We start from the raw sequence: 14369 nt of genomic DNA on the forward strand, positions 1-14369 counted from the left end.
TTTCACATATGTTGTCTGCTCGAAGCAAAAGTAAAACATGTAGTATACAGATGCCACATGTTGAGCAGGATCTACTTCTGGAGCACTTGATGCTACCTCATTTGTTCGTTTCTCTCAGTCTTTGTTTTACTATCATATTTTTTTGTACTGTTATTTGTCTGTTTGTCATTTTCTGTTTCAGCCATTGCGTTGTCAGTATATTTGGACTTTTGATTTGAATGTTCTTTGGCAGGAAAAAGAGAGAGAAAACAAAAACAACGAAGATAAGAAAGATGTTGTATTCTGAAAAAAGGCGATAAATGTGCTCAATTTTGTGACCCCTATACATTTAGATATGGAAGTTTGATGTAGCACTTTTTGTCCTTTCTGTATAACCGGGCTGAACCCATGCGTCTATGATAACGTTAGAGTTTTACTTGATTACTAGTAACCTTCATAAGTAATGCTATAATAAAATGAATTGAAAGCCTAGGAATGTTAAGATATGTAAAACATTTGGAGTTTGATAACCATAAGGAACAAAAAGGCGTAATCAAATTCATATAACTTCCATAAAGGCTAAAATTGCCCGAAGAGTTGGGATATTCTTTTCTTAATAATTTCCTATTTCTCGAAATTATCTTTTGAAATTTGATAATCGCCAGTTAAACAATCGTGATATTGATATTGGCATCTTTTATATTCAGGAAATAAAACAACTATCAGTATAACATTCCAAAGTGTACTCTAGTTGCAGTTATCTAATATTGATAAAGCTTTGTATTGGACACACATAAATGAGATTGCAAATTCACAATGCGGTTTTATAAAACGCGGCATGTGTAGGTTACACTTTGAACGATTGTCAAGAGACCGAACCACATCTTACGTTTTTTTTTTACTTCGTTTACCTATCGAGTAGTTCAATCAGTTAAAAATATCGATTAATTATAATATTTGAAATCAAAATTGAAATTAGAAACTGACCAACAAAAATCAACCTTGAAAAATGAAAAAAGATCTCAAAGACAACAAAACCTTATTTAAATATATACGATTTTTATCATATCATCTTCATATTTTTTATATGCTTTGTATTTGTTATAAATAGTTTTGGCTCAGTCATAACCAAATAGACATTTATTGTCTATATGATCATCTCGTGCAGACAAATTGGTACCGCATATATTATTAATAAGGAATTCTAACTGCTTCTGAAAAAAATCCTACACTCCTCATAGCAAGATATTTGACATTTGTCTCTAGAGAGACGAGTATCACTTCACTGTGTTAGTCATATTCAAAATGGATATTTCGATTATCAAAGTAGATTAAAACCTGATAATGGGCTGGTTTTTTGTTTTATAATTGGGGAATTCGAAATTAACTACTTTGCACATGACTGTATAAAAAGTTATGCGACAGGATTTGCAGGAAACAAATTAGAAATATGTACAAAAGTGAAGAAAACAATTTCGAATCGATAATTTACAGATGAAAATAAAAGATAATTCCCGACAAATCATTCCAAACATTCCCCCTCCCAAAATATAAAATGGTCGTCATCTTATGGTAGAGAATGTAAATAATGAAAGTGAATTGTCACAGTGACAGCTATTGTTTTGTTTTTGTTCTAAACATAAACACATTACAACTTGTCAAAATCCCCGGAGAACAGAGCTACTTACTAACCTGTTACTTAAAAGACTATTACAATTAAAATTTACGCGAGGCAATTCTACGCTATTGAATTGTTTAAGTCATATTCTATTGGATGACGCAGAACTTTAAATGAAATATTCCATAATTGATTTGAAATTTACTGATATTGTTTAGGGATATCATATAATTAAAAGAAGTATTAATAATTAATTAACTTACAAACTGTAACTAATTGTAAAAAAGATAAGGATATCTCACAGTTGTTCACTGGATTCCGACAGAGTTATTTACAACTTATAGTAACTAACCATTACACAGATTGAATGTAGAACTAAGGAAAACATTAATGATGGAGAAAAAATATAAGATACTTAGATTGGTAAGTGTGTAATCTTACTTTGCACAAACTGTTTTAATGTCACACTGTTGCTGTATACCACTAGAACATTTCAAAATTTCAAAAAAAACGTTAAAAACATTAATAATAAAAGCTCTTCTATTACCAAATATAACCTACATTGTAACTAACAGTATCATAACTGAAGATAATTTACAAAATATGAATTAAAAGAAAAAGAGAAAAAAATCACATTATTTTCAAATCTTTATGGTTTTAATGTTTGTGTGTCTTCGTCGAAAGAGGTATAATGATTATAAAACTATTTGCGTTTTAAGAGGAAAAATAACATAAGAGAGCGTTCTTCTTTCTCTTCTTTCTCGTCTGTAAAATATTCATTTAGCAATTGTTATTAATAAAATTCCATTCATAAAGAATTACACCACTTTCAAGCAAATACACATTGTCAATTTGCTCTTGTCCTGAATTTTCATGAAATATTAACCACTCGACGGGAAGCAAATAATCATTGTAAATTTGTACAGAATTATAAGTATGTAATTAATTGAGTGCCATATCAAATAACTAAATAATAAAATTATCAAATAAAAAGTTGAAAATATTGCGAGTAACGTTTTTTAAAAACTCACTGAAGGTTCGAATGTTTCTTTTTATAGTTTTTATCTTTGTTGGTAGCTTTCAAATATGTGGGTTCCATCTGTTTTTTTCAACCTCACTTTTTTGTTGGCAGCATTGCTCAGGAATATTGACGCAAAAATTCACTCGTTTGCCGTAAATTTCACATGCTACCAAAATTTCGATATGAATTTAAAAAAAAGATAGAAAAATATAAACATAATAATAAGTTAAATATCTTACACTTAAAAAAAACCCAAATAGTATTGTTTTTGGTCTAATAATCATAACTTTTGTATTAACTACAAGCATCTCCTCAGACTCGCACTGTCAAATTATATAGTTTCATTGCTATACATTTTTTTTATATCGTTTTACTATTGTTCTCTGCTGGTTTCTAACCATGTTTCATATTATGTAATTTATGTCGTTATTTTTCTAATAGCATGTCCCAGCTTTTGCAATAAAGATTTATTCATTTATTCCATACCCTATTTAAAAAAAAAGGAAAAGGTATATATTGCAATTTTTCACAGCATTTTGAAATATTCTTTTTAATACTATGTTTCACACCCCTATCTAAAAAAATATCTTTTTATCTTTAGTTAAATTAGAAATATTTCACCTTCGTATATGTAAGTTTATGTTCTATCAGGGTTATGCCGTAGAACGTATTGCATTTATGAAAAAAAATATTGGAAACATAGTATTTGATTTGAGACATAGAGTATTATTTCATTTGCGCAATTTTTGTTTTAAGTTGCACTATTTATCAGATGGCGTAAATGACGATTGAAGTTTCAATATCATTTTTAACCCAAATACGAGGTTGTAAATATAATGGAATTTGATGCAACAGTCATACAAGTGAAAGGTTTAACGCTATAAAACCGGGTTCAATCCACCATTTTCTACTTTTGAAAATACCTGTACCACGTCAGGAATATGACAGTTGTTGTCCATTTGTTTGATGTGTTTTATCATGTGATTTTGCCATTTGATTAGGGACTTTCCGTTTTGAATTTTCGTTGGAGTTCATTATTTTTGTAATTTATTTTTTTTGAGAAAAACTCTTTTTTATTGTACATTATTGAAAGTCATTTAAAGATATACGATAATGAGGATTAGGAATTATTGTCAGATGTTCAGACTCCTTGTATTGTTTTGTTACGTTATTAGTCTTATATTTATGCGTTTCCCTCAGTTTTAGTTTGTTACCCCGATTTTGTTTTTTGTCCATGGATTTATGAGTTTGAACTGCGGTATACTACTGTTGCCTTTATAGGGTAAAATTATTTTGTCCTATAAGATCTATTTTTTTCTTATAAGATTTCAATAGCTCTATTTCCTATTTATTTGTATTGTAGTCCTGTAATATTATGTTGTCATTTCTATGTTATATTTAACATTGTCATTAAAGTGCGAGATTTGGCATGCCACAAAACCAGGTTCAACCCACCATTTTTTCCTTTAAAAATGTCCTGTACCAAGTCAGGAATATGGCCATTGTTATATTATAGTTCGTTTCTGTGTGTGTTACAATTTAACGTTGCGTCGTTTGTTTTCTCTTATTTTTGAGTGTATATTGACATTGCGATAAGACGTGTCACGGTACTTGTCTATCCCAAATTCATGTATTTGGTTTTGATGTTATATTTGTTATTCTCGTGGGATTTTGTCTGATGCTTTGTCCGTTTTTAATTGTGTTAGTTACATTGTAGTGTTGTGTCGGTGTTCTCCTCTTATATTTATGCGTTTCCCTCAGTTTTAGTTTGTTACCCCGATTTTGTTTTTTGTCCATGGATTTATGAGTTTGAACAGCGGTATACTACCATTGCCTTTATAGGGTAACATTATTTTGTCCTATAAGATCTATTTTTTTCTTATAAGATTTCAATAGCTCTATTTCCTATTTATTTGTATTGTAGTCCTGTAATATTATGTTGTCATTTCTATGTTATATTTAACATTGCCATTAAAGTGCGAGGTTTGGCATGCCACAAAGCCAGGTTCAACCCACCATTTTTCCTTTAAAAATGTCCTGTACCAAATCAGGAATATGGCCATTGTTATATTATATTTCGTTTCTGTGTGTGTTACAATTTAACGTTGCGTCGTTTGTTTTCTCTTATTTTTGAGTGTATATTGACATTGCGATAAGACGTGTCACGGTACTTGTCAATCCCAAATTCATGTATTTGGTTTTGATGTTATATTTGTTATTCTCGTGGGATTTTGTCTGATGCTTGGTCCGTTTCTGTGTGTGTTAGTTACATTGTAGTGTTGTGTCGTTGTTCTCCTCTTATATTTATGCGTTTCCCTCAGTTTTAGTTTGTTACCCCGATTTTGTTTTTTGTCCATGGATTTATGAGTTTGAACAGCGGTATACTACTGTTGCCTTTATAGGGTAAAATTAGTTTGTCCTATAAGATCTATTTGTTTCTTATAAGATTTCAATAGCTCATAAAAGGTCGTTTACCAAAAATTAATCAGATTTTAGATTTCTTTTCTTTCTAATTGAGATCTGAATAATACTAATGCAAATATGAGGTTTAATTACCAGTCAGCCTTTTCCTGCCATTAAAAAAAAATCTCACTTTCTCGAAACGGATATCGTTTTTAGTTGAATTTGTTTTTTATCTTCTCTTCTGACTTATAGTAATATTTTTCTTATTTCACCTTAGTACATCCTTAAGTGTGGAATAGTAATGTAATCACATGATCGAAATATTGACATTGTTCAATTTTAGCAAAACAGTAGAAATATGTTTTAAAATAACACAAACAGATTATCCGATGTATTGATAATTTGTATATAAATAAAGTCTAATATAGAAGCAAAGAAGACCATAATCATTAATGCAACAGATTAGAACACACAGTTTCATGATGTAAAATAAATTGTAGATATTTTATTTAAACTTAATATTCATACTTTAAAAAAAAATTCATATTTTGTGTATCTTGTGCATCTCTTGGTATTTTTTCTTTTGAATGTAAATCAAGAAAAGCGCTTCAATCACAACTTATTCAGAATGTTCTTTTATTGGAATTAAAACGACACTGACTAGTACCCGAGAGTAGCATAAGCTCAGTAGAATAAGCTTTCATAGTGAAATGTAAACTAACAAAAATACCTAACTTCCAGGAAAATTCAAAACGGAACTTCCGTAATCAATTAACAAAACCAAACTAATGGATAACAACTGTCATATTCTTCTCTTAGGCAAACTTTATTTTAGAAAATATAATTGAGCTTGATTTGACTATCACTAGCTAGTTAACCAAATTTGATCTGAATAGCTTTTAAACGACTAAACAAGAAATCGTTTCATTATTTTTTAGTCTTTCATTCAATTTACAGACTTTTAACTACAGTACATTCAGTACCATTTAAATGATTTGTTTAATACCAACATGACCATTTAAGACGAAATTCCTTAACTACAGTATTCTTATTTTTGGTCATATAGCACGTCACGTTTGCAAGCCCTTATATATGATATTTATCATGTGCCTTCACATTTTATGGCTTTGAGCGTATGTTGTTTGATCTCAAATTGAATGGGAAGGATCGGCCATTTCAAAATCAGATTTAAAAGAAGAATGTGTCCATAGCACACGGATGCTTCACACTATCATTTTCTATGTTCAGTGAACTATGAAACTTGTGTCAAAACTCTAATTTTGCACTTAATTGAACATGTTTTTTAAGTTTCAAGTTGATTGGACTACCACTTCGTGCAGCTCTCGAGGTTGCTCCGAAAGACGGGAGATACAGTATATACATACATATATGTATAAAAACATAGCTTAGTTTCAATACCTGAGTTATAGTCCAGTAACCCCTGGCCGGTTGCAATAATTTCGAGAAATGTATAGTTACATTTACAATAGACAATTTTCGAGTTTGATGCATTTCCGTCAAAAACTGTGGTTTTAGTAAACATCATTCGTGCGTTTACGGGCATCTTCACTTCTGTTTCCATGATGAGCGAGTGGTTAGAAAATTATAATACAATATTACACGAGCTATTCGGCAAATTAAATTCTCATAATTGACAATCAGCACTTCTGTCATTGGGGAATTGTGATTAAGTACTTACAACACAAACATTATTTCTAGTTTATCCTTCACAATAACTTTCACTAAGACGCCTGACGAACGTTAATAGTGCAGGGACACATGCGTTCCCCTCTATCTGGTAAATTACGTCATAAAGGCGTGAATAATTGACGAGTTTTTTCCGTTGAAGGATAAACTCGAAAAAGGTCTATTGGAAGAGAACTCATAAATGACCAAACATCATCGTGAGGTGACATTCGATCTCAATATCAAGTGTTTGATTTTTGTTCAGAAACCAAAATGTCTCACAGACGGACGTGAACATATCTGATGGAATGACAGACTGACAGACCTTTTCAAATGAATTTGATTAAATGTTCAGCTTAATCAATTGCTAGACGTCCAATTACAAACTTATCGTACATTTTTGAGACGTCTTAATGCTCAGAAATGGGACAGCTTACCTTGTTTGCATTTAGCTATGGACGACATATAAAAACAATGTGGTTGTCTTAACGCATGGTTTCCATCTTGAAAAAGACATTTGTACAAGTAATAAAGGCTACTATTATTTACTATACAACATATGTTTAATAGACTGGCGAAGTGAAATTAAGTATTAATATTTGTAAAAAAAAAAGCTTATTTTTTTTAATTATAAACAACACGACCCAATAGTTGCAAAGAATTTATTCGCTAATCACTCATTCAAAAAGGGAGAACAAATAAAGTATTGCCCTGATAAAAGAACAAGGTGATGACAAACAAGTGTTTAATAATGAATTTAAATATAGGATCAAGGTTGTTAACATAGTCAGGGATGATTACAAAAATTTAAAGAGAATCCTTGAATAGATTGGTCAAGGAGTACAGACATTTGTTAATTAAAATTTACAAAAAAGATAAATGGAACACCGGATTTGAACGCATGAAAAATGCAAACTTATCTGAGAAACGTTTTACAAATTCGAATTACGATAGTACTAAAAGTTGAACAAGATATCAAAGTATCAGTACAATATTTTAAATTGTGTTTACATCAGAAAAATGAAGAATCCCTTTTTTGACAAATCCGATACCGTATATACATTTTTTTCATTATAAATAATCTAATTCAAGTAGCAATGACGTATTCATATTTTCAAATTAAAAGTTTCTGTTATCATAAGTGTGAAGATTTTTAAGTTGATTTAATTTTCCACTGATTTTTGTACTGTGACGAGGACTTGTGATCTATCAAGGCTCTGTCAATTAAGTTTCAGTTAGGTCAATATATTTCAGTTCAGGCTGTTACCTAGAATAAAAGAAACATATATGTGTTTTAAGGTGGTTTAAATGACGAAAGTGTGCACTTCTTTAAAATGGAACCAAAAAAAGTATGAATAACACATATTTTTGAAATATGCATACAATATAAACATTTTGATTGCACTTACAATTCGCTCATAAACATAGTATTAAATTTTATTTGTAACTTTGTATGCAAATTGTTGTCCCATATACAGTAACAAATAGGGTTCAATTATGATACGGATTCTTTAATTTTTTTTCCATACTGATATAGCTACAGGATGTGTTCTTTTCAAACAAAGTCTGACCTTTTATTTGCTGACAGGCAAATGATTTGATTCCGTCATATGCTTTCATTTCGTATAAATCAACAAATTTTATGAAGGCAAACCATGACATGCTGTATAACAACACACACTGATTATTAGGTTTCGATTACTTCTTGTAAACGATTTGCCATTAACAAAATTGCTAATTTTATTTATTTGAAAAAAAAGTAGTCGACAATGTAACTTGGTTAACTATTTAAAATAATTAATATACAACAATAATCATTATGTTATAATATACATGCACAATGATGATTGAAATCAAAATATGTTATTTGCTAATTTCAGCGGTATGGCGTATCATTTTTAATTTCACGTGAAATGAAACTGCTTTTATCTCATTAGACAATTTCTGCCGAAGTTTGTGTTTCAAGGTTTTACTTTCGGATTAAAAAGAGGGACGAAGGATATCAGAGGAACAGTCAAACTCATAAATGAAATATAAACTGACAACGTTAACGCTATGGTTAAAATGACAAACAGACAAATAATAGTATACAAGACACAACATAGAAAACTAAAGACTAAGAAACACGAACCCCTCAAAATTGTGAATAACATATATTCTGTTATTTTGATTAGAATGTTTATCGAAATAAATCATCACACGACTGTTTAGAAGGTGTACTGATCACTTGCTTATCTCTCGCTTAAATACTTGTCATTCGCGGAAAAACACAGCAGTCACGACTTTAACACAATTCAAATGAACCAAATTTTGTTTAAAGTGAAATCAAAAATGATGTTGCATTTACAGACAATCGGAATATAGTATACTGCTTGTAGCAAAGTGTCTTAGATATAAACCTGTTACAAAAAAAAAACCTTTATAAAATAAGTCGGCGTTGCCCTTAAGTGGTTATACAAATCATAATTGTTTTCCGTACGTTAATCAAACTATATGCAACAGTCCGCTTATTTTTTTAAACAACCTTATCTTCTCATTGTAAAAATATACAAATCGAGCGATAAAAATTGATGTTATTGAAGTTTTCGAAATCCAATAGTGAATGTTGAAAAACCCTTACATGAATGGCTTTATATTGTTTATATACTAGTAGCTCTATATTAGCCGTGTTGTAGTGGCTAGTGCATCGGACTTCTAACACAAGGTTCCTGGTTCGATTCCCGTTTCGGGATGAAAAATTCAGGAACTGAATTTTCAGCTCTCTCTTGACACCATTTGCAAGTATGGTCTTGAGAGAACGATAATAGTGCGTCGGAAGGGAACGATAAATGGCTGACCCGTCTTAAAAAAGAGCCATTTCTCTTGCACGTTAAAGAATCCCTTGTAGATTTCGAAAAAGAGCAGGCTAATGCTATGTTGCAAAACTTGTTTCCCAATCCATTCTAAATAAATATGTTTAAAACTACATCATCATTTTATCCAGTTGTGTAATTTAAATAAAAGGATTTGAGAAAAGCTCCAGTATACAAATGTTTTATAAGAGAGATTTGCGTTGCACACACTGAATTTACTTTTTCGCTTACCATACGTTGCGTTTAGGCCGATAGCAAATCAACGACCGTTGTAGTTGACTGTTTACGGCTAATCTTCACATCGACAGGTTAATTCCAGAAATAATATCAATGTTTGAATTTTATATTATTTTATTATATGAAATATATCATGTTCAACTTATAACATGTCCTTGTGATATTTACTTGTTTCGCGATGAGATGAAATTGGTATTTTTAGCAAGATGTGTCTAAAAACACTGAATTGTTGTTAAATGTATAACATATCGGTTACCGGTTTGGGAATAAACTCATCATAGACACCATGATTAAATGGGATAGATAGCTAGGTTAAATCTATTTAATTTTTCTCAAAGATTGGTTCTGGTCAGGAATATAAAGCGAAAGGACAACGACCTTCGTCCATTCACCCAATAAATATTAATTAACTGTCTCGAACCAAATAAGCCATTACATTTATTCTAATTGCTTATAGAAAACATGTTGCTTTCTTTGGGGAAGATGGTAATAATTTGAAAAACTTGAAACGGATCCATAAGTCTTTTTGAACTATATAATATTTGTAACCTAAACTTGTAGCAACCTTTATTTTAGAAAGCTGTAATAAAGGACTGTACTCCCCTATGATGTTAAGGAGTTAATAAGTGTAAATATATTATTCTGTACAATTTAGAGTGCACATACATTTTTCTGCAATACAAAAATATCTGGTGTCAGTCTAATCCAGGAACTGCATTGTACATTCTCGAAAATGTATTCAAATTGTAAAAAGAAACAAAAAAATTGCGATCATTATCTAAAGAAAGAAATATCATAAATATCATAAATAGAGCATTATACATACTTCAACATCAGTCAAAATTTAATGTACATTTCATTGCAATATGTCAAGTTCTAAAACGTCCCGATTTAGAAAAAAAGGTCTATGTTTAAAAACCTGCCATTCACATCCAATTCTCTAAATAATGAAAAACACATAATTTAATACGATGTCGTAACAAAGGACAATTACTTTCTATTTTCCTCACTTGGTAATATTAACATGTTGCCGAAAATAAGAACCTTTAATTTGTCGAACTTGAAAAAGGATTTTAGATATATAGATAATTCTTGAAATCTTAGGTAGGATGGTTGCTGTTTCATTGGGAAAAAATCAACTGACCATTCCGGTCAACATATATACATTCAGTGTTGCTTACACTTGAGTTTTCTGTATTGTGTGTTCTATAGCCTGTTGTTTGTTTTTCTGCAATGGCATTATCAGATAGTTTCCATCTATTGAGGTTGAAAATTCCTTTAGTATCTGCCGCCTCTCTTCTACCATCTTAATTTATTCATATAACTTATTTTATTCATATAATTTGCAATGTTAACAATGGAAATATGTCTGATTTTTTTTAATATTCAAATATGAGAAATATACGTAAGATAACATTTAAACGAAATGATTCTCTACAGAAAAATCAGCTAATAACTCATTATAGAGTAAACTTTTTCGTTTATTGCATATTTCGAACTGCTTCAATAAGTTACGGTTAATATATGTTCAATTCATATACAAACATGCCTTACCTAGTTTAAAGAAAAAATATAGTGCTAAAAGGGTAAAGTTATATAATAAAAGAATTGAACCGAAACACAAACAGGGAAATGGATCTGATGTATCAATGCATAATACTTCAGTTTCTTATTGGTTTCAAGGCGTCAATAACACATTTTGGCGCAGTAGATTGCATTCTTACATTACAACTTCATTGGGATCACATGTCTGAATGTTAATCCGCTTATACGATCTTGTTTCATAATCATTCCTATTTTTTCTATTGTGTAATTGTATTTTGTGCAACTTTGAAAATAAAATATTGTTTAAATTAAGCACAATTTTGTTGTCAATATATGTTTCCTTGTGTCCAGTTGATATATTTACTTTAAAAGCAACCGATGAGTCTTTTCCTCAATGCTCTTCAACTTCGTACTTTTTTTGACCTCTTAAATAATTTTTGGTTTGAGCGTCACTGATGAGTCTTTTGTAGTCGAAACGCGCGTCTGGCGTAAATGTAATATTTTATCCTGGTATCTATGATGAGTTTATTTACGATTAATCTTAAAGAATATGTTAACAAATGGTAAATGGGTCGGTTGGCAAAGAAGTCGTCATGTTCAAAGGTCAACAAACTAAAGTTGTCTTGCATATAATGAGCACAGTGCACCTTAACTTTGCAGTCTTAAATACGTACATACCCATACCGACAAAGGTTGTCCCGTGGTTTACAAAAGGTCACGCATGCATGTACCTGTCCAAAGTCATAAACCTAGTCGGTATTTGTCTTTTATATATCTGATTATTGTACTTGTCAATTTTGTCATGGTCACTTTTTTGACAAAAAATTACACTGCAATCTTTTAGGGAAAGCATTTAAATCTCTAATAATTTAACCCCGCCCCCCCCCCCCCCCCGAAATAATGCCGTCGGACATTCTTAAGTCGGCTATTTATTATTTCGTATCTATTTTAAAATCATTTGCAAGATGAAGGCCTTTCATAAAAAAAAATTATTGTTTGTTTGCTCTTGTAATTAGCTTTTGTCAATATATTAATCGAGATAAGAATTCAAGGGCTTTGATGTAAAAATAAAATCGCTGCATCATATACATGTGTCTATCCAGAAATTACAATCCTGTATTGAATCTTCTTGGCGATTTGTAAGTCGGTATTTTGTAAGACACCTGTCTTCAATTGAATACTGTATGCTGATGTTTAAGCTGTCTTCTATTTTTTTTTTTTTTTTTGGTTGACTGTAAATTCCTTTCAATCGTACTTGTCTATAGTATTTTTTCTCTAGATGTAAACAGTGAAGTGTATTTGCGATTTTATGTGTAACAGTTGTTCGTTTGTTTGACCTATACAAAAAGCATAGTTCATCAAATGGTATAAGAGGGTTGTAATGGGGGTACTTTCATGACGAGTAGGAGTTAAAAATATCTTACAAAACGACGTTAACGGTAATTTATGGTACATGTCAATAAAATTAACATTTTGTTTTTGAAGATAAAAAAATAGAAAAGATTTTAACGAATCACATTAAATTTTTTCCAAAGATAACAGTAACTTTTATTTGAGTCCTCTGACGAATCATGATAAAAGTTTTGCCAATATGGCGCTAACGGTAGCTAAAAAAGACCGTTTGACTTTTACCCTTTTATACAGGCCAACAACTGTTACTATGAGGTCTTACATTTTTTGTACATAAGGCACAAAACTCAACGCATACACCACACAGCACTAAATAAACAGAACATGTGTGTTTTGTGCTTCTTTTGAATTTGAACGTTTGATGCAACACTTGATATGGACATGCGTACACATAATGTTAAATTGATTGGGCTGCCACATGTTCAAAGCAACCACTTCCAATATTATGAGAATCTATTTTATTAACAATGAAAACCGGAGAAGACCTTTATGGAATGCCTGTATTACATATTACCAAGTTCCATCCACAATCATTTACTCAATTGTGACACCAAAACGCAACTTAATTTCATAATAGTTCTTGAAAAACTGGTCATTATCGTGATATATATGGACTCCCTACAGGACAGTCGTATTGACTAAGATAGTGATAATGACTAAGCCGAAGTCGATGTTATTATCGCTGTCACAGTCAATACCACTGTTCTACGGGCAGTCCATGTATCACGATAATGCCCAGTTCTTCAAGAACTGTTATGTTTATTTCATTGAGGAACCATGTCTATGAAAATTCTTATAAATTCAAAATGTCCAAAACAAACTCGAGTAGTTGTACGATTTCTATGGCAAATATTGAAGACCAGTCGTAGTAATACTGCCATTCATTTTAGTGCAATATTTCAGAATATAAGTACTTAATAAGTTCTCTATAATTTTATAATTTACGAAAACATATGGTAAGCAATTCAACAACTTAAATATGATATTGAAAACAGGAAAATGTTTTATTAAACGAACATCTCTCTAAACAGAGAAACCATGCCCCACCGTTCATTAGCAGAGAAACCACGCCCCAATGGTCATTAATAGACGAAAACCCCGCCACAACGGTCATTAACAGACGGAAACCACGCCCCACCGATCATTATCATGTAAAAGTCCTTTAACGACCGGTTTTCTGGTCCGTTTTGTTCTGTTAATGACCGATGGAATTTATTAATGAATGTCATTTGGTCCCTTTTTATCAAATAAGAGAAGCCTATTCTTAACCAATATGAAATAACATTGGCTATTTACCTTCCACGAGGTAGCATCACAACGAGTTTCAGTAGTGGAGCAAGATCTGGTTACGGTAACCTGTCTTTAGCATCTGAGATCTCGTATGGCTAAGTCTAATGTTATCTATGTAGTGTTTTGGGTTGTGGTTTTTCTACATTTTGTTTCTTTTATTAAGTCAATAATTCATTCTTACATAGTTGAAATTTAGAAAATATGATTAATGCAGACATTGCAGTATTTTAATTTCAAATTTATTTATAAAAAATATAATTTATGAAATAGAAATGTTAATAATTTTAAAAATAAAAATAAAATACAAAGATAGATGATATTAGTACGT

General features: G+C 30.9%; 1 protein-coding gene across 1 annotated transcript in view; it reads left to right on the forward strand.

The window, feature by feature from the left end:
• The first annotated feature begins 1889 nt into the window (after positions 1–1889).
• The window catches only part of LOC139528074 (uncharacterized), a 62638-nt gene continuing 50158 nt past the window's right edge, over positions 1890–14369 (forward strand). The window contains exon 1 of the mRNA XM_071323883.1: positions 1890–2020. Within this exon, the coding sequence (XP_071179984.1) occupies positions 1988–2020 (33 nt within the window). The 5' untranslated portion in view covers positions 1890–1987. The remainder of the gene's footprint in view (positions 2021–14369) is intronic.

Source organism: Mytilus edulis, chromosome 6, assembly GCF_963676685.1.
Source record: "Mytilus edulis chromosome 6, xbMytEdul2.2, whole genome shotgun sequence".
NCBI lineage: Eukaryota > Metazoa > Mollusca > Bivalvia > Mytilida > Mytilidae > Mytilus > Mytilus edulis.